Source organism: Patagioenas fasciata, chromosome 20 (assembly GCF_037038585.1).
Source record: "Patagioenas fasciata isolate bPatFas1 chromosome 20, bPatFas1.hap1, whole genome shotgun sequence".
NCBI classification, from domain to species: Eukaryota; Metazoa; Chordata; class Aves; order Columbiformes; family Columbidae; genus Patagioenas; species Patagioenas fasciata.
The window spans coordinates 6,818,454-6,843,751 of NC_092539.1; the positions used below are offsets into that span (position 1 = coordinate 6,818,454).

At 53.3% G+C, this 25,298-nt stretch overlaps 1 protein-coding gene across 3 annotated transcripts; it reads left to right on the plus strand.

Moving 5' to 3' along the window:
* Nucleotides 1–161: 161 nt before the first annotated feature.
* On the plus strand, nt 162–24,997 carry PTPA (protein phosphatase 2 phosphatase activator). 3 transcript variants are annotated; one of them, XM_065853703.2, is made up of 10 exons: nt 162–271; nt 2,475–2,575; nt 3,703–3,789; nt 8,905–9,030; nt 9,261–9,378; nt 10,891–10,990; nt 12,097–12,221; nt 12,690–12,790; nt 17,040–17,147; nt 21,482–24,997. In XM_065853703.2, exons 1-10 carry the CDS (start codon nt 247–249, stop codon nt 21,554–21,556), a joined length of 966 nt encoding a protein of 321 aa, XP_065709775.1. In that variant the 5' UTR covers nt 162–246; the 3' UTR covers nt 21,557–24,997. The 3 variants fall into 3 exon arrangements, with proteins under 3 accessions (XP_065709775.1, XP_071673530.1, XP_071673531.1); XM_071817429.1 differs by having other exon boundaries at nt 181–204; XM_071817430.1 differs by having other exon boundaries at nt 189–211.
* The last annotated feature ends 301 nt before the right edge of the window (nt 24,998–25,298 follow it).

The window sequence follows — 25,298 nt, forward strand, 5'->3', positions numbered from 1 at the left end:
CGCTTCTCATGGCGCCGCAGCACCCCGCACAAACATGGCTGTCCTGCGTGGGCAGAGGAGGCCGTGCCCCGCACAAACATGGCGGCGTGAGCCACGACGGTGGCCGGGAGGAGCCGCGCCGCCCGCTGACAGCCTCAGGCGCGACAGGGCTGGGCGCCGTGCCCTGCTCAAAGATGGCCGCCGGCTGCTTCGGCGTGTCCGGAGGTGAGAGGTGAGGGGTGGCGGCGGTAGCCGGTCTCCGGGAAGATGGCAGAGAGCGAGCGGCGGGCAGGTGAGGGGCCGGGGGCGGCTCCGGTGCCTTCTGGGCTGGGGGCAGCGCCGGGGGCCCTTGAGTGGTGTCTCGGGGGCTGGGGTGCGGTGCTGGGCCTCATCCTTCACGGGGTCTCCGTCCGGGCGCTCCAGGCCCCGCGCTGCGGGGGCGCCGCAGCGAGTGCCGGGGCCTGCGGGGCGGGAGGCGGGAAGAGGCTCTGCTGAGGTTACCAAGGGGCCCTAGAGCCCCCGGACCCCCCACCAGCGGCCTCCCCGGGCTGGGCCCTGAGCTGCCGGTTCGGGGCTGGTCCCCGGGGCTGCACCCGCAGCGGGGCCGGGTGGCCGAGGTTGGGGCTGCTCGGGCGGCCGGGACTCTGGCAGCTGTAGCTCATTTTCCGTGTCTCCCTTGCCGAGGGGGGTGTTTGCTGGTGCAGAGTTCATCTCTTGGCTGAGTTTGTTTCTCCTCCTCATGTCACAAGAGTAAGACTGTCCAAGTTTCATTCTTATCATAAACCTAACCCGTTCTGCTTCCATCTCCATCACGTTATTGGGTTTGGACATTCGCTTATTGATTCATTTTATAGTTTGTAACCCCCAAACCTCACAGTGTTTCCTTCCTGGAGTGTCCGTGTTCTCCCCCTCAAGAGGAAAAGCACAAAGCGCATGTCAGAAGAAGTGGGGGTTGAGAAACAAATGCAAAGAGGTGAAACCAGTTCTGCAGTGAGACAGATGTTGGGCAAACACCTGGATCCCCCCGCCCTGGTCCAGGACACTGCCCTGGTCTGTGTGTGTCACCTGTGTTAATGAACACGTCAGTGTTTGTCTTTTTGCACTGCTGCTTGGGACTTTTTCGTTGTTTTCATGTTAGGAGTTATTTTAAAACAAGAGCTCCATTATTACGGTGCTAGTCACTGAGAACTGTGTGCTGAATTGTCAGAAGAGAGGCACGCGAGTCTTTCATTTAAATTCCTTGTGTGTTGTTCCTCTCAGCCTTGTACGTGGGAGTTTCACTGTCGCTTGTGCGGAGGAACGAACCCAACACCGAAACACCCTCGGCAGGCGATGAGGCTGCGCTTGTTCTGTAGATGGGGAACTTGAGAGGCAGAGAAGTTAAATGGCTTTCTGAGCTTATGTGACAAGTCTGTAGGAGACTCTGTGTGGTTCCTGCAACTGTTCCTTGATCTGCCTGCTAGACAGCACTGCTCCGCTGCAGAAAAGGCTGCTGACACCACTGGCTGGTATTTTCTATGTAAATGCAGCTAATAATATTTAAAGGAGTTGGAGTTTGATGGTGGGGAGCCAGTACCTGAGCTTGCTGTAGCACGGAGAGCAGTCACTGAAGTGTTGCCACGGTGGCTGGGGCTGAACAGCTTTTATTGGATTAGAAAGATGAGTTGGGTGACTCTAACAGAACTCATAAATTCACTTTAGCACCCGGTTTCCTTAACAATGCTCTGCAGCACTGCCTCTTGCTATTAAAAGTTGCACTTACAGGAGTTTAATGCAAGTTACCTATAAGTGTGTGGAGCATTTCTGGCTCTGCGGTGTCGTGGTGCGGTGCTGCTGGTTGGGAAAAGAGCTCTGGAGAGTGGGTCCTTGGTTCCGATGACCAAGGGAGGAGCTTGATCTAATGCGTAACAGTTTGCATTCGCATTAAATATTACATCCTGGGCTCTGAAAGAGCTTTAAAATTAAATGGGCTTCATAGCTTCCACCTGGAAGAGGCCGCGTCCCGGCATCCCCTGAGTACAAGGCTGCGGCTCTGGGCTGCCATCTATTGAATTGCTCCAGCTTGGTCTTTGCTGGAGTTGTCCGGTTCAGGGCAACACAGTTCAGGCTTAACACCCGAAAAACAAGGCATGGTTAGTTGGTCAGGGAGCTCAGTGCTTCAGCACGACCTGAGGCTTGTCTTCATTACACAGAAATAATTAAACTGGCTGGATGGTGCCTTGGTCAGCTCCTGCACTGTCTCTCTGGATGGGAAGTGCCCCTTTAGGAGTGAAAACAAACACAATGCTGCTTTCCGAAGCCTTGCAGTGTCCTTAGGAGTGTGTTTTCCAGGGACCAAGAGGATGTTTTTTGGTGAGGAGGACTTGATGAGACAATGGCCCAAGCTGGGGTGGATTGATTGCATTCTGTCTCCGGAGAAATGAATGTTGATTTGTAAGAAAGGAAGACAGAGGATTTCTTCTGCCTCTATTTTACCTCTTTTTTACATCTTCCAGGCACCTCTGAGGAGGTGACTCCTCCCCTCCAGCACAACTTCATGATCCCCAAAAAGGAGATAAACATGGTTTCCGACATGGCCAAGTGGAAGCGCTCTCAGGTATGGCTCTGGGAGGTGCTAATTATGCTTCAGTGGCAGCCAGGTCTGGGCTGGGAACAGCCATGAAGTAAAGCAGGTTTGGGCAAGTAATGGGAAATTAATGGATTTGTGAGTTGGCAGCGAGGTGTGGAGTCTGGCAGCCAAATTCTGACAAAGGAGCAAGCCAGGGACACCAGAGATGCTTAGAAATCATTACTACCCACTCTTAACAAGGTAAACAGGGAGCTGTAACTCATCCTGCCTTGCCTGTATGTTATATCGAAACTGGATTTAACCAGTGCTGTTTGAGCTCGACTTGAGCGTGGTCCTGCTCCCCTTTAATAGCATTAGGCTGAGTTGGTTCCTGGGGCCTTGTTGGGCTGGAAAGGACTCTCAAGCCTTCAATTTTCTGGATAATTTTTGTTGACAGTATGTATGGAGCTGGTGGAACAAGCGGGTTCTCCCCTCTCTGCCTTCGAGGGATTGGTGTGTCAGCCCAAACCTGTCCCACCTCTTAGGAGCAAGTTCTTGCTTGATGACCGATCTGTGATGTCTTAAGAGAAGCTCAAGTTCTAGCCAGGTCTCAAGCAAACCTTCCTTTGTTAAGTGTCCTGGGTGTAAGGTTTTGCTCCTGGTCAGCATTTCTGTGCAAGAGGGGCCCAAGGAGGGAGTGGTGGCAGGGGACCGCTCTGGTGCTCTCAGAGCCTTAGGACTGTGGAGCCATGTGGGGTACGATGCTTCAAAAGCAGCAAATTTAAAGAGGAGAGCAATGGGGAGCCTGAGCTGTCTCCTGCTTCTCCATCACGGGAGAAGACCAGAAGGAGAAGAGGGATAGCAGCACAGAGTGGGGTGTCTGGGGGTTTTGACCTGCTAGGAGGGGCCTGAGGGAAGGATTTCAGGGCAATGCGAGCTTTTTTAGGATTCTCCGCTCTGTCATTTTTACAGTGATGCAGAGTTCTCAGTGCAATCGCCATCTGCCTCTGAGGTCTGCCAAAAATAGCAGCAGCCTCTCAGCCAGCCCCGTGCCTTGGGAGTCTCTGGGAAGGCAGCGCGGTGTGTTGGGGAAGGTTCTCTGGGTGTGCGGGAGTGCTCGCTCAAACAGACCACGGGTGTTTACTGATGCCCTGCTCTTTCGGGTGTGTTTGCAGGCATACGCAGATTACATGGGCTTCATCCTCACTCTGAATGAAGGTGTCAGGGGCAAGAAGCTGACCTGCGAGTACAAAGTTTCAGAGGTAGGAGAAGAGTTTGGATGCTCTTGTTTCTCCTTTTCTGCCTTTAATATTACTTTTTACTTTTTTTCCTTTTTTAAAAAATTAATTTTATTATTTTAGGGGTGCTTTATAGTGAATATTTCCTAGGTGAGGAATGAGCTGACAGCTTATCTGCAAGCCAGGGAGAATAAATGCAGTCGGGTTATGCTTGGGGTGCAGATGTCAGCCACAATCCTCCCCGGTGTGCTCGTTGGATGGGAAACCAAGCAGGTTACAAGTGGACAGAAGCTGGTGGTGAGAAGGAGGGTACAGAAAGGATGTTTTAACCCTGTTTTCACAATCTGGCTTCAAGCAGTGATGTTTTGAAGATGTGCTGCTCTCTTCTGGTTGCAGGCAAAAGGCTGAGATGTCTGTATGGTTCCTGCTCTCCTGTTGCCTCTCAGTGGGACCGGGTGACTGGTTTTAATGCCTGTTCACCTTGTCAGGGCACGGGAGATGGTTTGGAGGGGAAAGGCAGGTGCTCTTGGTGGTGCGACTGCTTGGCCTGAGGTCTCTCTGGGTGCTGCCACCACCTGCAGAACATGTGCTGGTGGCCACCAGCTTTGCCTCCGTGTTGCTCGCTGGATCCTGCTCCTTGGTTCTGTGTTGCAATGGGGAGATTATTGGGTACATTTGTATTGTTCAAACTTGTCACAGCTGTGCAAGAAAGCCGGAAATAGTCTAAAAAGACCGAAGCAGAATGGGCACTGTTTATAGCTGTGTTCTGGTGTGGGAAAGCAGCCTACGGTGATTTTTAACTTCGTCATTTGTGTTTGAAACTGGCGTGTTAAGTCCAGCTCTCCCTTCTAGAAACCAGTGTGTGAATGAGAAACTTGCTTGTAGTTCATGGGGGGATCAGGGATAATGAATCCCTCCCTCACAGGCTTTGTGTCCACCTTTTGTTCCTTCAGTTCAGCAGAAACTGCTGTCAAATGCTGCTCTTGCTTCCCACTCTTTGCATTTCACCTTTGAGTTTTGTCTTTGTCTCGCTCCTTCCCAGCCATTCACCGAGCAGTTCTAGGGAAACAAAGCATTAAAAATGAGCCAAACAACAGAGGGAAAAAAACCCCAAACCCTCTTCCACCAGCCCCTTTGAGCTGTCTAGGAAAAGCTGTATGAGGGTTGTGTCCATGTAGCCGATTCCTCTTGGAGTGAATGTTTTTCCATCCTCAGTCCCAGGCCAGGTGACAAACACGAGACACGATCCTGCTCGGGAAGCAGCAGGGACACATCGTCTCATTCCCTGCGCGCTGAGGAGAGCAGGAGCCTGTGACTCGAGGCGCAGGTGGAGCATCCCCAGGGTCGCCTTGTTGATGAGGTTGCCTGTTCGTTTGTAGATCAAACTGCTTATCTGTGCTTTTAAAGGCTCAGCCCCTCGTGGCCTCTGCTTGCATCTCTGCTTCGCTTTCTTCTCTTTTGCTGTTCCTGCTGCTGATGTGCTTTTGTGCTGTCCCATCTTCCTCCCTGATCAAATGCTGGGGACGCCTTTCTTTGGCAAATGACCTCCTGGAATCCTTTCTGCTGAACGTGTATCCTCTCCATGACTTACTGGTATTGCTTTGCTGTGGAAAAAAAGAAAAATAAAGAAGGTATGGAGGTATGGTCTGCTCTGCTTTGAAAGAGGCAGCTTAATGGTTTCCAGAGTAGTGTGTGTCGATACCAAACTGTCTGCTGGAGCGAGAGCTGGATCCTTTGGGGGCTGAGCCCCCTCTGAGACTTGCTGAGCTTGCTCTGCTCTTAAGGAAAAGCTGTGTGGAGCTGTCTGGGGTTTTGCTGGAGGCATCTGACAAGCAGCGATAGCTGAGCTGTTGTTCAGGACTCTGGCGTAGGCGCCGTGTCTGGCGCAAGGTTGTGTGACTGATAGGCTGTGACCTGCCTTCTGCGGGAGGGAATGCTTCCCCAGGGGAATCCGGGCAGCGACGGCTGGGGCTGCAGCCTGCTGCGGTTTTGCAAAGCTGTGACTTTGCTCAGAGGAGCAGCGCAGCAAGGAGGAGGTTAATTTTGGCCGTGCGAGGAGCAGATGTGCCCTTCAAACCGTTCGCTGCACTGGGGGAGATTGGCCGGTCTTGTGGTTTGCTCTGGTTCCAGGAGGGAAGTGGGGGAAGCAACAAATGCTGCAATTTTAGCAATTCCCCCCTCTGACAGGGCCTGAGGAGCCCACAGGGACAGGCTTGGTCCCCGTGGGCAGCTCTGGCTGCCGTGATGCTTTCTCAGCACCTCCGCTGCCTGGCCCCTGCTCCTCAGAGCTACTGACAGGTCTCTGCTCCGTCGGAGGCTCCGTGCTTTGCCTTTGGGACCGGTGGCGGACTCAGGGTCAAGGGGATGCAAAATCAGCACAACGAGAAGAGCAAGGAGAGCGGGGAGCTGGCGGGGGGAGGCTGCCCTTGCTTTGATCACTGGAAAGGTAAAGCAAAAATAGAGCTTAAAAACCCAGCCAGGCAAAACAAGACTGCAGTGGTGCTGATGGTTGTGTTCACCTAAGCTCAGCTTTTCCCTCCTTCTCCCCTGCTGGGCTCAGCCCTGGATGCACAGGCTTCCTCTGCTGGACAATGGGAAGCTGCTGCTTTTTAGTAACCCCCTTTTCAAAAGGCCTTGAGCCCCAAACGAGCCACATCTCTTTAATTATTTATTGGCGTGGCTGAGCAGCAGCTGGGTCCTGCTCTCCCGTGTTCTATGGGGCTGGGCTTTTTAATCCCTTTAAAGCAAGTGAGTGGGGAAGGGGCGGTTGGACTCTCGTGCTCCCCGAGGCCTGCGGGCAGATCTGGGGAGGGGGAAGGAGCCTGTCCTCGCCTCCATTTATCCAGCAGCACTGAGCGCTCGCTGAGAGGGGTTTGAAATACGGTAGCGGCTCATAATGAGCTGCTGGTGCCAGTGGATAAATCACCAGCATGATTTAATTATTTAATGCAACCCAGTGCTAGGGACACTGTTGCTTAATTGGAGGGGAATGCAATAGCTGGGAAGGAGTAGAGCTGAGTCCAAACTTGGACCAATGCAGTGGGGAGACACTGGGTTTCAGCAGCGTTTTGGGCAGCAGGGAGCTGGAGCACAGAGGATTGTGCTGCCTTGGTCCACGGGATCTGGGGCACCGGGTGTTAGTGGCTCCAGCTGCAGCCTTACCAGGACACCCAGAACTTCTGGCCCCCGTGTCCCTTGGCACTGGGGTCTTTTGTGTTGCTCAGGTCTATAAGAAAGATGGGCGCAGACTTCTTAGCATGACCTGTTGCAGTAGGACAAAGTATAATGGCTTTAAACTAAAGGAGGGGAGATTCAGGCCGGACATGAGGAAGACCTTTTTTTGCAGTGAGACTCTGGCCCAGGTTGCCCAGAGAGGTGGTGGATGAACCATCCCTGGAGACATCCCAGGCCAGGCTGGATGGGACTCTGAGCAACCTGAGCTGGTGAAGATGTCCCTGCTCATGGCAGGGGTGGCACTGAATGACCTTCAAAGCCCCTTCCAACCCAAACTATCTATGATTCTATGTCTTGTCCTCTGTGGCTCAGTGGACAAGTGTCAAGGTCCGGTGATGCGGGTGGATTCCTCCTGTGCCCAGTCCTGTTTCCCACTGTCTGATCCCCCCATGTCCTCAGCCCTAGAGGAGCTGTTGTCTGTGGGAGGCCGTGTCTGCCCTGAGACCCTTCCTGTGGGGAGCGATCCCCAGCACGGCTCTGCCGTTCCCTTCTCTCCACCCGCCCGCTTCTAGTGGCACTTCAAGGGCTGGGAACTTGCTGGGCTCGTCCGTTTCCTCGTCCTCCCGGCAGGCAGCGTGAAGAATTGAACCACAGCCCAGGAGACCAGCCAGCTTCACACGGTCGATGCCTCCAGCAAAGTCAAAACAGCCGCTGCTTCTGCCGTCCTCTTTGTCCCCTTGAAGGAGGAATCCCCTCTTGAGACAGAGGAGCCTACATTGCCCGGGGCCGGGCCAGCTGCTGCCGTGGGTATTGCCTCTCTGACTGCCTGGAATTGGGTGAGGAGAATCCCAGAGCCTCTGGCACGCTTGACCAGTTATTGACAGAGCCTCCTAAAACTGTTTGGAGCTGCTTAAAGTGCCACCTATGGTGCTGCCTCTTGGTGTGCAGGATGCAGCCATTCCCCAGCAAGACTGTGTGCATTGGCAAACTCTGATTCTTACAGCACAGCCCGAGACATCGTGCTGCATCACCTGCTGAACCTCTCCTCTTTTCCTTCCTGACAGCAGCAGTGCCTCCTCCAGTCGCTCCCCTCCATCCTACACAGGCTCCTCACCTTCTCTGTCCCACACCAGGTGTCAGAAAGATGACTCTGTTGTCTCACCGTTGCATTTGTCTTCCCATCGGCTTTGTGTTTGTGTTGAGACGTTTCTCTGAGAGCCAAGAGTTTCTCATGCTTTCTCCGATGAGACCGCTGGTGGGCAAACCAGGCTGCCTCTTGCCCTGGCTGGGTTGTATTTTGCCACGTGCGCTGGGTTATCGCTGGGTTGGAGCTGCTGTATTCTGACTGGTATGAGTTCAAAGCAACAGAAGTCATGCTGAGAAGGTTGATTTGTGCTTAGGCCCTGCTGTGCTTAGCTGTACAAATGCTAAGACCATCCCTGCTAATCCTGGCTCCTGAGGCACTTCAGGACTAAGATTAGAGGCCTTGAGAAGGGTTTCTCGGTCACACCATCAGCTGCCAGTGAGATGTACGGTGCATGCTGAGCTGTGTCCCATGGGGGAAGTAGGACCCTCAGGATGCAGAGCCTCAGTTTTGTGTTGTAGATCCCTGAACTGTGCAGCTCTTCCCTTCTCAGTCCCTGTGCCCTCCAGCTCAGAGCTTACTGTTGCTCTTCTCCCAGAGGTTTTGTAGCAGAGAGCTGTTACAGCTCATGAAAGACTGTGTGGGTGACTGGAGAGCCTGCCTCGGGCTGGGCTTTGTACTGGACTGATCTTCTGAGGGGAAGGTTGATTTTTCTCTGCCTCTCTGCATTTTGGGGGGGTTGGCACATCCAGTTTCCCTTTGCCACCCTTGGGAAGGACAGCGTGGGCTTTAACAACTCCAATCCAGGGTGGAGATGTCAGAGCCTGAGGGACTGCTCTGTTTTATGTCACCGTGACCCCCCATTTTCTTTGTCTCTGCAGCCCATTGAAAAGCTGGTGGCTCTTCTGAACACCCTTGACAGATGGATCGATGAAACCCCGCCAGTGGATCAACCTTCTCGCTTTGGGAACAAAGCCTTCAGGACCTGGTACGCCAAACTAGACCAGGTGAGCATGTCTTTCACGTGCAGTGTTCGATGCGGCTCCTGTGGAAGGGCAGCGTGCCCGGCGGGGGCGGCAGAACAGCTCCATCATCGTGTGAGAGCCAAGCAACCTGCAGAGGAATTGCTCACATAAGCTGTGAAGGATCCTCCTCTGATGTGCATCACCCCTCAGTTGGTGCCATCTTCTCCTCTTACGAGAGCATCTGGTCCAAGGGAGCCTCTTGTGTCTTTCAGGAAGCAGAAAAGTTGGTGGCGACAGTGATCCCCAAGCATTTGGCTGACGCTGCACCAGAAGTGGCCGTGTACCTGAAGGAATCCGTGGGGAACTCCACCCGCATTGACTATGGCACAGGTACCAGGGCACATGTGCTGGTTGAGGCTTGACTTCCTTGGGTAGTGATGCTTTGGAGCCTGGTGCTGCATTTATTTAAATATGTTAGTACCACTTTTTTTGTTTTAGTGCCAGCTTGATACAAACGCCTTAATTTTCAGGTCTCAGCCCTGTGCCCAGCATGGGCTGGGACTGAGGGAGCTGGGGCTGGCAGCAGGGCTGTGCCAGAGCTAAAGCACCCTGCTCGTGTCTCAGCTGAGGAAATGTGAACCGAGCTATCCAAACTGTTCTGGGATGAGCTGTGGGATACAGCAGCCCTGCATGGCTGATCTGCCATAGGCAGTTCAGAGGGATAAAATATAATTACTTGGTTCCCATTCTAGTTCTAGCTCAAGTTTGTGTTCAGTGGGAGGTGGCTTGAGGTCTGGTGCTCCCTAGAAATGACATCACAGGTTACAGAGAGGTTTGAAATCTGAAGGTAGAAGCATTTTCCACCTAAGGACACACTGAATTGCAGGTTGGAGTAACTACACTGGCTTCAGTTAGACTTAAATCCGTAATTGTCTACATGTTCTGCTCCTCTGTCTGGAGGACAGGAGATGTGCCGAGGAGAGTGTTCTCCCCAAAACCAGGAGAGCAAGATGCTGTGGGGGCAAGGAAACTTTGGACCTGGTCAGGGAGGGAAGGAGGATGGTGAGTACAAGGATGAAGAGGCTGAGCGGCGCTCGCCAGCAGAGCTGCAGCTCGCCGGCACCAGGGGGAGATGTTGTCTTTGGAAAGGGACCCACTGCCTGGGGTTTTGTCAGCTCAGGGAGGGAAATTCAGCCTTTCCCCCTGTCCTGTGTGTCCCAAGCCAGCGGCTCATGTCCTGGCTCACAGTGGCTGGACCACAGGTGCTCTTTGTTCCTACAGTGGGAGCTGCACTTCTTGGTGGCATGGAGCTGATGATCATGTACTCTCCTTTTTTCTGTGGTCCCTTCCACTGAAAGCCATGGCTCTGTTTTTGCTGGTTGTTTCTTTCCGTTACTGTTAACTGGGGGACTGAGCTGCAGAGCCTCCACCTGAGATCCCAGCCCTTTCTGGGACAGGCTGTTCCCAGCAGCATCCTGGGATCTGTGTCCTTCCGACACAGATATTTTTGAAGCAGGAGGAAATCTGTTTATTTGCAGATGTGAGGTTCTCTTGCATCCCCTGAGCAGACAACTCTGCAGTGTTCCGCTTCCCGTGCTGTGCCAAGCTCTCGGGAAAGGCCCTGCCTTGCTCCCAGCACATCCAGTGCCAGGACTGGTTTTCCTCCAGAAATTTTTCTAACTTTTCCTCTTTCCTCAGGGTTGATTATCACCTCATGGATGTCTAGAAGTTATACTTTGGGAAGGGTGCTGTGTGGGGATGAAATATTGCCAACTCATGTCATCAGTAGGATGAGGGAGCACCTTGGGGGCAGCTGGCTGTGATTTCTGAAGAGCCGTTGTGGTGCCCACAGAGGGGGGACCAGAGACACCAGTGTCACACCTCTTTATCTCTTTTAACCAGGGCACGAAGCTGCATTTGCAGCTTTTCTCTGCTGCCTCTGCAAAATCGGTGTGCTCAGAGTGGATGACCAGATGGCCATCGTCTTTAAAGTATTTAACAGGTGAGGTAATGGCAGGAGAAGGGCTGGAAGCGTTGGGCTGTTTGGGGGCAGATCACTGCCAGAGTCCAGCTCCTCGTGCCTGAGATGCACGAGATGTTACTGCCTGTTCTGTACACCACATTCCTCCTGTAGTCTGGGCTGATTGTGTTCCCTTTCTTTCCCCTCATCTGCACACATTTGGGAGTGAGAAACTGTAAGAAGAGCCTCCTCCTGGGGTATGAGCTGGGCAAGCTGAGGGCCTTCTGCAAAGATGGGTACATAATTAGAGAACATGAGTGCTGAAGGACCTGCTGGCCTAGAGAGAAAGGGCAGAATGGACTAATTTAGACAAAATTAAGAGGCAGATGTACTTTTTAATGGACTGTACGGTGACCCCTTTTAATTTCCAAAAGAGGAGATAGCACGTTGTCTGCTAGAGGCTGAGCGCCTTTCTGGAAAGTGACTCCAGTTGAGTACACGTTACTGAGCTCTGCAGGGGTGTGTGGGTGAAGCTCTGTGCTTTCTGATGCACAGGAATATCTGGTCAGGGGATCTAACATCTCCTCAGGCATTAAAAAAAAAGGTATCTGTGAAAGAGGCTCCACAACTCCTCGAGATGTGTTTCCAGCCCAGGAGGTGGAGTTGGTAGTGATGAAACTGGTGCAATGAGTGGAGCCCAGAGATCTAATCCCAGCTGTATCACTGGTGGCATGTAAACAGTTTCCTTCAATAGTACTTCCAGCTTTAGTTTTCCACCTGAAAGGTGGGAGTAGCGGTTGCTGTACAGTGGAAGGCTTTCTGAGCTCTTTTGGAAGTTGTTGAAGGAGAGTGAGATATCAATGTTTTGTAATAACAGTGAGGATGGGGAAAGATCTGCACCAGCATAAGGCACTGCAGATAAAATAAACCTCTGCCACTTGATTTCTTAGTGAATTTGGTATTAAAAAAACACCCCGATTTTTAAAAGATGCTGGTGTTTGTTATTATACATACCAACAAGCTGCTTTCTGCTGCAGAGCAATGGAGTTTATATCCTTCTCCACAAACTGGTTGTCCTTATCCTTATGTAAGTCAAAGAAGACAGAAGACATCCTTGTCTTAATCCTTCTTTCTCTCTTTGGTCTCAGGTACCTCGAAGTAATGCGAAAACTTCAGAAGACCTACAGGATGGAACCTGCTGGCAGCCAGGGCGTGTGGGGCCTGGATGACTTCCAATTTCTGCCTTTCATATGGGGCAGTTCCCAGCTGATAGGTACTAAGAAAAATCTTCTCATGTCCCAGCCTGCCCCTGTCCCGTCGGTCTAGATTGCAAAGACAGCGGAGCTTGGGACTGACTTTTAAATGCAAATATGTCAAGTTTGTGTATAATACAGCAGAATAGTTTGCTTGGATTTTTTTTTTTCCCTCAGCTTTCCAAATAAAGCTAGCTGCTTAGGTTGGGAGCTGGAAGGCTTCATTGTACAGTACATCTGTCTTTATTGAAATGACTACAAGCTTTTTGAAAGGCGAGTCTTGTTTCTGGTGCTAGAAAACACATTTTCTGCCCTGGGGAGTTTAGCAGTTGTCCTCACTGCTGAGGCACTGGAGTGGGAGATGAGACTGAAGGGAGCAGCTCTGGGCTGATTGTGTTTCTTGTGAAAGGGGGCAGGACAAGGCCTGATTTAATTTGATCGCAGAAGCCGGGGTGCCATGCAGGTTACTTTCTGTTGTCTCTTTTTAGACCATCCAAATCTGGAGCCTCGGCACTTTGTTGATGAGAAGGTGGTAAATGAAAACCATAAAGACTTCATGTTCCTGGAGTGCATCCTCTTCATTACAGAGGTGAGCGCTGGGAGGTTTGTCCTGCAGGGAAGTTCTTTTGACATTAGATACTTGGCTCTGGCTGTGGTTTTCTTCCTTTGCTTGTTTGTTTGCTCTGACGGAACCGTGTGGAGGAATTGTTGTTGCATGTCTGAGGCGCTCTCCTTGAATGAGTCGAGACAGGGATATTGAGAGGAAAGTATAATTAAGCTGGACGGGTGTGGATTGCAGTTGAAGGGAGCTGTAACAAGAGCAAACAAATAACCCGGGATCATCACTTGGATCAGTCAGTGGGAACTTGGATGGAGAAAGCTGATGCCTGCAAGTGTGCTCGGAAGATGAAGTAGGAGCTGCAGAACGTCTGGGCTTGCCAAGAAACCCTCCCTTCCCTCCAGCCGTTGGGTGCTGCCTGGCAGGCCCTGGGCTTTAGCGCGGGCTCCCAGACCTCTATGCAGCTTGGTCTCCTCCAGATTCCACCAAAAGCTCTACCCATTAAACACACCTTACTCACAAACGCGAGCGGAGATGGTGCTGAGGTTCCCCCAGCTGGCAACGCTGTCAGGATCATGTTTCTGCTCTGTGGCCCTTGGGTGAGGGGCTGGCGATGCTCAGCGTGTTGCCAACCGAGAGCAGCGTTTCTCCACAAGGGAGCTCGCGGCTTTCTGTCCTCAGCTGCTGTGTTTCTGCCGTTCCTCGTGCTGCACGGTCTGGGCAAGGGGAGCAAGAACCACCCGCTCTGTTGTGGCGAGGGATTTCTTGTCTCTGGCAAGAGAGAGTTGATGGGATTAATTTTGAAGGACAAAGTGCGGTTCTTCCCTTTGTTCTGTTCGCTTTCCCCCTTCCTCACCTCTCTAATTTAGTGATTAGATGAGAAGGGAGGTTACAGAGTATGAACTTAGCCTTTCACGTTGGGAATTTTCATAGGAGCCTTTGGCCCAAACCCCAGGAGATGCTCAGTCAGGTACTGCTGAATCTAGTAGAGTTTGTTGGTACTCAGCACCTCACAGGGTTTAACCCTTTAAACAGAATTAAATCACGCCATGGGTAGTAAAGAGGCACTGATGGAAGAGATCGAGAGGAGGGATGGAAAGCGGGAGCCAAGATACTCTTAAGATTTATTTATTTGGGCCCCTGGAATATCCAGACAGTGCACTGACCTGTTAAAAACGTTTAAACCTGCAACTCTTGACACGTGTGTAGAAAATTCTGCAGTACACAGGTGACACGTGAAGTTTAAAACACAAAACACCATCCTGCTTCTTCAGCTGCTGCTTTTGCCTGCGGAAATTTGCTCTTTAGTAGACTGAAAATAAGTGATTTCACCTAATTTTCAGTATGTTTGTTCAGAATCATGGAATTGGGTGTTTCTGCTGTGTTCCTCAGTGCCACCTGGTGGCAGGGAGCCCTCCCGGCCTGAGCCGCTGAGGGATGGCAATAACCCGCATTATCAGCTGCATGGCATTTTCAATCCATCTTCGTGCAAACACTTTTTAATTGTTTTGGTAATGATTTTGCTTATAAAGTTTGATTTTTCTCCTCCAAATGCCTGGGAAGGCCGGTACTGCCACTAGAGGGGGCTGAGCCAGCCTCCAGTGCCTCCAAATGCTTCCTCTCCAAAATCAACAACAAAACAAAATAGCAAGGAAAAAGATAGAAGGGATTAAAAGACTTTAATAAATGAACGGTACTATTTTCTTCTGAGCTTTCCAGCTGGAAACAACTCTCCTTTAAAGGTGTTAAACACATAGCAAACACCGCAGCGGTTCCCATAGAGGGTCTGGTACGTCTCACCGACATGAGAGCGGGTTTTGTTTCCGCAACCTACAACGGAGGCCCGTTGTTTTCTTTCAAGTGAGAGAATACTCTCTTGAGCAGGTATTTTTTGCAGCCCCTGGGTGACGTTTCAGGGACATGAATATACACCATTGTGGTGTTTGCTGTGCGTATATTTAAAGCGTATATTTAAAGCAGCAGTGAGACGATGTCCAGGCTGAACCCACCACGGCATCTTCCTCATCCTCCTTACAGCAGCATCGGCAGCGAGCCTTGTGTAAGCTGGGCTGCCCTTGGGAAATCCGCGGGGTGGTTTTGGACCTGAACGCATGGTTCTGGAATAGGACGAGGTTTATGGAGCCGGCTGGGACTCAAGAGGTCCCCTTGCTGGCCAAAACACTGCAGGGTGTGCGTGTGGTACCCGTGAGGATGAGGAGGATTTGGGAGCGTCACTGTGGCGGGGCTGTGTGTGTTTTTGCAGGACAGGGGTGCCAGGTATGATTGGCGTGATTGCCCAGATGCTGCTCCGAGAGCCCAGGCAGCAGGAGTTTCAGCTTCAATCTGGCTTCTAAATTTGGAGGTTTGGGAAGGGAGGGCTCGGGTTTCTGCTGGAAGGGAAGGAGCTGACAGGAAAGCACGGCCTCAGCTGTCCCCCTCCCCCCGGCACTGACAGAGGAACCATTTACAAAAGGCCGATTCTCTTGGGAACCGAGAGGCAGGAACGCCGCGTCTGTGAGTAATTTCCTGCTCAATATGGCTGCTCTGACTCACTCCATTCCCCTGGGGTCACTGCGGGACTGCAGCGCTCGCTGCCTCTCGCTCTCCCCCCACAGCTCTCCCTCTTTGCCCTTTGTGGGTGGAAGGAGATGATTTTTTTTGTTTTCCCTTTATTTTCCTTTTTCCCCAGTTTGAAACCGTAGCCAAGCTATCCCTCGCCGGGCACCACAGGTGAGGAGGGCCCAGGTGGTGGCTGATGCAAACTGCGGCCCCGCGAAGGGCGGCGATGCTGGAGGAGGGTTTGGCGTCAAAACACACTCAGCAAAACCTCTCATATGGGGACGGGGATGCTTCGAGCAAACCGCCTGGTGCTGAGCTCCTGGCGGCCTTTAACCCACCGGTGCCAAGTCCTCACACTTTGTGTCTCTGTGCGTTTTATCTTGGGTCCGCAAGTAAAGCGCACACGGCAGAGGGGAGCGGGAAGGGCTGAGAGGCTCATCTGTCACCCTCAGCTCACGAGAAGCGCTGAGGGGAAGCGGAGACGCGTCTGCGCTCTCCGGGCAGCAGGAAAAACTACCTGCCTGCTTCTCCCAGTGCTCAGCCCCGAGCTCAGCAGGTTTGAAACGTTGTCCTCCAAACCGGGAGGCCTTTGGGTTCCGTCCAGCCCTTCCCCTCTCTTTTTCTTTCTCTGCAGCAGGCTGGTGCCACACAGACCTTGCAGAAGGGCGGCAGCAATTTTCCAAAGCAGATTGCTTGGCCTTGGTTGTTTTTCCGGTGGGCAGAGAGGTGATTTTGGAGGCTTTTTTCCCCACCCTCGCTCCAGGCCTGTGCGTGTGTGGAGGGAAGGGGTTAGTTTTTTAGCCCTGAGTCGAGAACGAGAGTCCAAGAGATTCCTCTCTCCCCACGCTCCTTTTTAGCGTGAGCTTCGGCCTTGTGGTTTCTGATGTCATGGGAACTTCGCTCAGGCAGAGTGGCTGCCTTGTGTTTCTTTTTCTCCCTGAGGGTCTGTTTTTGTTCATGGAGGAGAAGGAGAGACAACTACCCAGGGAATCTACATGCAACTCCCTCCGTTCGTAGCTTCCTCCCTGCCCTCCCTCCTCCAAACCCCTCGCCCTGGCAGGAGAAACACTGGAGTGTAAAAAAAGAAAGCAAAATAAATGTAAAGATGTAAAGCATCTGCTGCAAGCTGGCAACTCACAGCTCCGAAGCCGGTTTGGAGAGTGGGATTGGAGCGTGTCCCCCTGCTCCTACCTCCCCCAGACCCTCCTGTGCCAGAGGCAGGTGTGGAACGGGCTGCGGACACCGGAGCTGCTGCCAACCCGCGCTGCCCTCTGCGCTCAGGGAAGGCAGCGGTGGTTTGTCGCGGCTGCTTGTTGTTGATCTGAATGGGGAATGAGTCATTTTCTTGGAAAGCCCAGCAGTGCTGCACTGGGAGGGTTCTGGGTAGAATAGGAACAGCGTTGAGCCAAGCTTGACTTGGAGAGGGGAAAGAACAGGACTTACATGGGGCTTTTTTTAATGCGGTCATTAAAAGGGAGGTGTGCAGAGGGAGGTGCGTGGCAGGAAAAAGCTTGATTTTCTTGGGGAGAGGGGGAGCTGGGTTGCCATGGCTTCGTGTGATGTGGCCGTGGCGGGGAGGGCGCAGTGAGGGGGCTGGTGCGTGGGTCACAGGGCTTGGTGGGAACGTTTATTGGGAGAGAGCGCGGGCGTGAGTCACGGCGAGCGCAGGAGCTCCCGGCCGGCCCCGCTCCCTCACCCCGCGCTCGCGTCTCTCTTGCAGATGAAGACGGGTCCCTTTGCCGAGCACTCCAACCAGCTCTGGAACATCAGCGCTGTCCCCTCCTGGTCCAAGGTCAACCAAGGCCTCATCCGCATGTACAAGGCCGAGGTGAGCACCCCGGGCAGGGGAGGCTGCTTGGCCTCACGCCTCTCCCACTTCACTGCGGGTCAGCCCTTCTCTGCTGCTCCTTGGGTGGGGGTCCTGTCGCAGCTGCTGCTCCCCTGTGCTGGACGTGCCTTGGGAGCCCTTGGCAGTTCAGGTGCTGCTGGTTAGAAAGAAGCTCCTGCCCACCTCCTGTCTGCCCCAAACCAGTCCCAAATGGCCATTCCTTGCAGACATGAGTTTTGTCTTCCCATAGTGCAACTTGCAGGTCTTCAAATTAGGGCCAATGTCTTCACCTGCTTGTCCTTCTGATGCCCACACTGCTATTTTACCAGCTGGAGGAAACTTAGTTTAAATTATCATGCTGTGTTTCAAGAGCCCCAGAGCAGGCTCAATGCTTCCTACCCATCTCCCCTCACTTTGAGTCTCATATGTACCATGTGCCCAACCAGCGAGGCTACAGCAGCCTCTCCAGCTTGGCCACCCTCCACATGCTGGGGCTCTGCTGGTGCTGCCCCAGCTGCGCTTTCCTGGCAAACCCTGACCTGGGGAACCAGGAACTGGGCAGTTTTGGCTCTCCCTTATCTCTCCTTCCTGCTCGAGCTAACCCTGAGCTTGAGGAAGCAGGACAGGAACTGTCACATCTGGGCCTCTGGAGGGAAATAGCCAACAGGCAGCATCTCTTGCTGGGCAGGATGGGACCGTATTGGGTGCACTGAAGATACTGGAGGAGCAGGGATGGTGCAGCTGCCTGGTGCACCCAGGGAGACTGCTGGGGCTCAAAAGAGTTAATCCTACACCTTGTGGTCTCTGCTCATGTCAACCAGGCTCCTGCTGCTGGGACATATGGCAGGGGCTCCTCGGGCAGCTCCGCTCAGGCCCAGCGCACAAAGGGGTTAACTGTGCTGAACTCGGTGCTCCCTCCCCCAGCCCTTCCTCTGCTGTACATCCTGTGTTTAGGTTCCAGGCCACATACCTCTCTAATCTTCGAGGTGTCACTCCCAGGCCGCTGGCTCCTTCCGCCTCCAGCTCAGCTTTCCTCCGGCCCTCCAAAGAGGAGAAGCAAGCGGGGCTGGGGGTTGACCCCCTCAGCTGGCTGCCCCTCGGAGGGGCGTCCCTGGGCTGCCCCTCTGGGACTGCCCTTGCTCACAGCTCCATCACGGAGCTGGAGATGCTGTGAGCTGGGAAACCTGAGCTGGAGCCTCTGGAGTGAGATCTGGAGGGGCTTGGGGGGTCTGGAGGGAAGACCGCAGCCCTGGGAGTGCTGTTGAAGTGAAACGTGGGTCTCCTAAAGCCTCAAGCCTGAGCATCGTCTGCTGCTGCCTCGACAGCCCTTCCTTTCCTTTGGACCAGTTCCTTCTCACGCTGTTTGGGTGCTCCTCTGGCACCCCACGTGCCCCATGCTGTTTGCGTGCTCCTGCCTGGTGCCCCACGTGCCCTGTGGTGCTCCCACCTCGTGCACCACATATGTGGCTGGAGATGACAGGGATGTGCCCACGGTGCAATGTGCGTGTCCACTGATGTCTTGGGGCCACCACGTGCTGGGGACAGCGCAGCTGGGGGACCCTCCAGAAACCGGGAGAGTCTCTGGCGCTTTTAGGTGCACCCAAGACATGGGCTTTACTGGAGTCCTTGGTGTGTTCTGAATAATGATGTTCTGTGTGGAAATGCTGGATCCTGTACTGGTGTGTTTCTGGAAGTATCTAGAGATGTAGCTGTGTCAAGGGGAGAGTGCAAAAACTGCTATGATAATGACACAGAATTAGGCTAAGGTGTAGAAAACATTGAGTCAACCACAGCACTTTGAATTTAGTTGTTTCCTCAAAGAACATTTGTAGATTTTAAAGGAATATTCTAAGCACGTTATCCTCGGGCAGCAGTGTCCTCTCCTGGGTCCGCTTGGCATCTGTGTTCAGATGTGGGTGAGGAGAGGGGAACAGAGTCCTCTCTGGTTCTTTCTATCTGCTCTGGGAGTCTCCCAGCCCGCTGGTGGCCCAGCTGCTCCTGCCTGGCTTAGAGATGAGCGGAGCATGGATGCAGCAGCGCGGCTGAGCAGGGCTTTCAGTTACGGTGCTCCTGGTCGTGCGGATTTTACCGACGTTTCCAACTAGAGGGTCTCTCGTTGATTTTCTGGGAATGACACAATGTTCAGGAGCCGCTGAGGCTTCATCCTTTGCAAACTGAGTCCCGGGTGTTTCAGGCTGGGCACCCACTGCCACTACTGAAGATCTGCTCTGTTTGCTGCTGGCTCCCGGAGCGAGTTTCTGCTTGAGGTACCCAGCTCTGCAGCCTCCCCCATTGCAGCCCTGCTCCGATGAGCCACTGCCAGCGTTAGCAGGAGATGCGTGAACCAGCAGCGCCCGGGTGCTGACGTGGGTCTTTGTCCAGCTGAAGGCGGCAGCTCCTGAGGCAGAGCTCAGTCTGCGGTATTAAGGAGATGGAAGGTTTGGGGTTGTGGTGTTGAGTTTTGTCTGACTGGATAAGGTGAAGGCAAGATTTCCTTTTTTTTTGTCCCCTCCCCCCCTTCTCCCTGCCCCTCTGATCACCCGTTGCAATTAGATCAGGTGAAATCAGACACTCGAATGGAGGCTCTGGCTCCTTGACACGTCTGGGGCGACCAAGAAGTGCTGGGTGCCGGGCGGCACTGACCGTGACCAGCTTTGGAGCGGAGGCAGCGGCAGAGCGAAGGGGTCACTTGGTAGAAGCAGAGCAGGAGAAATCAAATGCTCACTCACAACCAGCTCTCACTTGGCAGGAGCAGGGCAGTCCCCAGACCTGATTCATTTCAAAAGCACTCTGGATGCTCTGTCTCTTCTGTCCCCTCCACGGGATGACTTCAAGCAGCCGACAGAAAGCTGAGGTGTGGCTGTGTGGCTGGGAGCTCTTGTCTGCACTCGGGTGCTCCGGGGTGCTTGCTGCAGGGTCTGCGATGGGCAGTAGACTGAAGACCATGTGTCTTCAGCTCTGCGTGTGTTTATGAAATCTCAAATGTGTCTATTTATAATATAAATATAATGGGTGAAGACATGCTCGCTTGGAAGTGCAAGGGCTTTTCTTATTCTCACCATCAAAGGCAAGTGGAGAAGTCGACAGAGTGTGGTTAAAGCAGCAGCCTTGATGTTTTTCCCCTGAGCCTGCTTTTGAGTCTCCTGACCTTTCCTTCTCTGCTGCAGTCAGTCGGGAAATACTTTCCATTGTAACTAATCTAGTCCTAGTTCCATCTTTAAAGGTTGGACCCGATGCATGTTTCTACTCCCCAGTTGAGTCCTGAGCAGATCTTCAAGGTGAACAAGGTGATGGCAAGAAGAAAATAAGCTTATCTCCTCCATTGAGCTCGTGTTGGCCAAGTTTCACCCACAAGTGATGCAGGGAGGGTCCTGTCTCTTGGTACCTCTAATAATCCAGTACATTTGTGCTAATCCTGCTGGACAGAGGAGGAGAAGTTTCTCTACTTGTCTCTTTTTGGGCTGACAATGTGTTAAGTGGAACGGATACCCATTCTTCCCACTGATGGCAAAGTCTCTTCATCCAGAGCCCAAACCAGTCTGATCTTCCGTGGGACCCCTTGGAGCTGGCTGGGCTGACATTTCTAGTTGTCAACATCTCCAGTATTCATTTCTCTCTGTTCCTCCCTCACTTCACTGCCATCCAGTGCTGTTTCCTCAGAGGGTTTGTCTAAGTGGCCATGCTGGGAGATGGTGGCAGATCTGAGCATCCCACGCGTTAGGAAGCTTTGAAAGTGATGTGCCCTGGTGCTCACAGGACTTATTTCTCCTTGATGCCTCGCCATGGAGCTGGTGGTTTTCTGCATGGCTGTTATTCCCCAGGAGCGGATGCTTTCACCACCTCTAAACTTGCTTTGGCTCCGGTGTGCTTGTGAGCAGTTTGGTTGTGCTGGAACCAGCTGTCTGACCTCTGGCTCCAGAGGAATTACCATAGGTCTGGGCTTCTGAGCTTCCCCGCTGCCCTGGGGAGGGGGAGGATCTTCCCTAGGGGGGATTCTGCACTTCTCAAAGGGTTTGTAGGGTGAAGCTCTTCAAAGATCAGCTTGAGCAAGGAGGGGTGGTGCGAGAGAAAGCTGCTGACATAAACATGCCTCTTCTGCTCGTGCTCCAGGCCTGAATTTCAGCAAGTGGAAGGCTCTGGCTAAAGGGAAGGGGATTCTCGGGTGTTACTGAGCTGAGGAACCTCATGGAAATGGGGGGAAATCCTGGGACTGACCCCCCTGTTTGCGTCTGAGCTCATTATCTCCTGACCCCTGGGACAGGATGTAGCTCTGGCTGCCTGTGTACGGTGGAAACATCTCCTGAATTCACCCCTCTTTATCTCCCCTCCCGCAGTGCCTGGAGAAGTTTCCCGTGATCCAGCACTTTAAGTTCGGCAGCCTGCTCCCCATCCAGCCTGTGACGTCCTAAGGAGGCCGCGGGAGGAGTCGAGGCAGTGGAAGACGTAGCGCGACGCTCTTCCTCCTCCCCTCACCCCCTCCTCATCACCTCGCCCGTCACATGCAGCCCATTCATTCCTGCACATCCTCATCGGCAACCACAGATCCAAAGCGACTCGCTGGCCTCGCACGGGAGACGGGACCCGGAGCAGCTCCTCCTGCACGTCCCCAGCATGGGGATGTCTCACCAGCGGCCGCACCGGGGCTGTGCTTCTCCGCTCCACACGTCCACGGGCAGCGTGACGGCCGTGAACGGCTCTGGGAATGGGGTTTGAGTTGGGACTGCCTCGCTTCCCTTCCTGGGAGGAAGGGGGTGTGGAAGGGAGGAAGGCACGTGTGTATGTGTTGGGCAGTGGTAACTGCAATTTCCCTTTTGAATTTCATTGAAGTTTCCTGTTGCTGTTTGGTTTGGGAAACCACTGCGAGGGGTGAGGTGTGAGCCTGCGCGTGGCTATGGGCCTCTGCTTGCACGGGGGGGTCTGAAACGGGTAAAGGGAGTTGTAGGGAAGGTCTGTGGGTTGCTGAAAGCCCAGGATACCATCTGCCCCTTACTCTGGGTAAGGAAAGCCCATCGTCGCTCCATCTCTTCTGCGAGGTTCCCGGGTCTCCCTTTTCCTGTCCTGCCTCTTCCCTCGGGTGCAGCTGGGAACTCGCTGGGCTGCGGGGGTCTGAGCTGGCTCTGGAGCTGGAGACAAAGTCCCCGGAGGGACCTGGCTTTGTGAGAACAGCTATGCAAGGACACTGCTCGAGCAGCGCATCCTCAGGCTCCCTCTTCATGGGCACAAAACCTCACATGTTCGCACACATTCATTGCTGGGTCCAACCTGCCCTCTTCACTCCTGTTTTCTCCTCCATGCTTTGCTGTCCTGGGGCCGGACTGGCCTTGGTGGCACAAGGTGACCGTGGTTGCTGCTGCTTGGTCATAAATTGTAGCGACAGCCCCGTAGCAAAGGGATTTCCCCACAAAGCAGCATCTTCCCCAGTGCTTTTAGGGAGGCATCCCCTGAGCAAAGGCAGCATGGGGGGTGAGCATGCAGCTTTACACGTGCTTATATACTTGTGCTGGAAACAAACAGCATAACTGGCCCAGGACGGTGGGATATACCTGGAAAAAGCTCTTTCCCGTTGTCATTACCTGGTGGTGTTGCTGTGCTGGACCTCAAGCGGAGGGACCAGCAGCCGTGTCTCCGAGGCAGGTGACAGAATTGGGGACGTGGTCTGGGTCACACCAGCAGCGTCACTGGGAGGGCAGGAGCAGCTGGTGCTGGGTTTGAGATGAGCTGCCATGTCTACAGGTCTTGACCCAGGTGGTCCACAGCTTTGCAGCTGGAGAGGGGCTGTGTCTTCTTTGCGTTCCCAGGCCACGTGTGGGGGGACAGGGGCTCTGGTCTGGTGTTTGGTGGGGGTCAGGGGCAGTTGTGATCTGGACCTACCTGCTCCCTCTTGTAAAGGTTCTCGCAGACGCTCCGGAGGGAGAGCAAGAAGAGTCTAAATGAAGAGGCAGTGAAATGCAGAGCTCAAGCAGAGCTTCCCAGCGCTGCTCCTGGCTCAGCCCCGGGCAGGAGAGGACAAGAATCTTTTGACCTGCCTGAAACAACTCTCTAAATATGCATTTTAAATGAAAACAGAAGACTGGAGTTTAGTCTTGTTTTACTCCTAAATGGGACATGCGTTTTTGTCTTGCCTTCCCAAACGGATCCGCTCCTGGAGGTCTGTGTGCTCGCTGAGACACGATGAGTTGGTCTCTGATGGAGCAGTTTAGCAGCCAGCGCCTGGATCAGAGACCCCAGGCATCTCCCTGTGTCCCCTCGTATCACTGGGTGGCCTTTCGCGGGTGTCACCATGCTGTATGTAGATGTTAAGTGTCTGGCTGAGCTAAAGCCCCTGGTTTCCCAAAGCCACCCAAGGGTCAGGAATGCACCTCCCCATGTCATCTGATGGAAATGGGGCTTCCATGCGAAAGGATGGGTGGAAATGTTGACATCCACGCGTGGAGGGACACCAAGAATGTGAAATACAGCACCAAAGTGTGGGGAGGTGCCTCCTTCCCCTGCAGCCGCTGCTCCCTGGGCTTGGGACCCACCAAGGAGGCTCATGTAGAGCTCTGTGCTTCTGGATTCCTCAGTCTGCACGTCTGCCCTGCTAGGGATTTTTGGACTTCAAGCATCTAATTCTTGTTTAAATCATATCACCCGGCTTGGCACGTGCCCTCATCGCATGTCAGCCGGCTGCTTGCCTTCCTCTGGCTCCCACCGACGTCCATCCCAGGTCCTCTGCTCCTTGCTGAAGCAGCAGCTCCAGCACCTCTTCCCACATCATGGTTTTAAAACCTCCGTGTTTTGCAGCAGTGACTGTGTTGGTCCCTCTCAGCTGGGGGTTTGCTCGCGCTTTGGGAGCGGAGCCGGTGAGGGTGACGCTGGAGCCTTGGGCACAGGGCAGAGGCTGCGGAGGCACCAGCTGTGCTGCTGGTCGAGCTCTTGCTTGCGCAAAATTGGCTCGTTATTAAACTGCATGAAGCAGATATATCCAGTCTGTAGCCTTCCTAGGTCTCTTTGTCTCATATAGAATATTCTATTTATTTATTTAACTTCGCTATGTCCACCCTGCTCTCCCCCAGCTTGGATGTGGCAGGCAGGTGATGTACGCAGCCTGTTCCCGGGCCAGCGAATCCCTCCTGGAACCCAGAGATGCTCCCAACACAAGGAGGTTTGAGCCTTGTTTCTGAGGCAGGGGGAGAACTGGAACCTTGTTCTTCAGCTGTTTTTCCTGTCCTACCGCAGGGGCTGACTCAGGACTTCCAGCATCAGTTTAGCTCAGCAGCTTTGTTGGATTTATAGAGCAAATTATACCTGGACCTTCTCAGGAGTGGCCGGAGCTCGCGTAGATGTGCTTAGCGAATGCCAGTTTTCTTGTCGCTGGGTTATATCTTCTCGGTCGGCGCAGGCCAGCTGCCTGAGTGCGTGTTGCTAAAAGCGGCAGCAGCGTGGAGGGATGGATGGGGAGCAGAAATGTCATCTCGGATCACAGATGTTTTCTTTGAAGGCACTCGAATTCGTCTTAAACGCGTCCCTTGGTGGACGTGGCGCGCGGTGAGGGGGAAGCAGACGTCGTGTGGGTTTCTCACCATCTTCCCGCGCAGCCCCCTGACCAAGCCAGGGTTTTTAAATGCAGTTTTCAGAACTGGATCCTTTGCGGTTGCAGTACGTGGGCTGGTTGGTGTTTCTGTTTAGCAGCTGTTGTCTTTACATGGGGCACGTTTCGCGAATCGCCGTCAACCTTCCCCCGTCTCTTTCTTTGCAGCCCTCCTTTATAAATGATCGTTCGTGGCAGCCAGTAATAAATGAAGTAAGAGTAAAGAGAAGCAGCCTCGTGCGGTGATAGTAGTAAAAGAATAAAAAATAGAACTGTTTCATGCCATTGTTGCTGTATTAACTTGTCCCTGGTGTGCGGCTCGGTTCCATTACCTAGCGCCGGGCTCCTGCTATTAAATAAACAAAGAAATCCCCTCTGCAGGACCAGCATTGGTTGAGCAGCAACATCTGAGCTGGCGGTTTCCAGGACCAAGATGTGCTCTGGACCCCGAGGAGCTGGTGTGGAACCCCAGCAAGCCCTGGACTCCACGCTGGGTCCCTGCAACCACGTCCCAAGGGAGGGAAGGAGGCAGAAATGGGTGGGAAAAGGTGGAATTGGTGATTAATGACAACTGCTAATGT

Coding starts and splice junctions, on each gene's coding strand:
- PTPA (XM_065853703.2), top strand. CDS start 247: ATGGCAGAGAGCGAGCGGCGGGCAG. Junction 12,791..17,039: donor GCATCCTCTTCATTACAGAG/GTGAGCGCTGGG, acceptor TCTCTCTTGCAG/ATGAAGACGGGTCCCTTTGC. Junction 17,148..21,481: donor TCCGCATGTACAAGGCCGAG/GTGAGCACCCCG, acceptor CCCCTCCCGCAG/TGCCTGGAGAAGTTTCCCGT.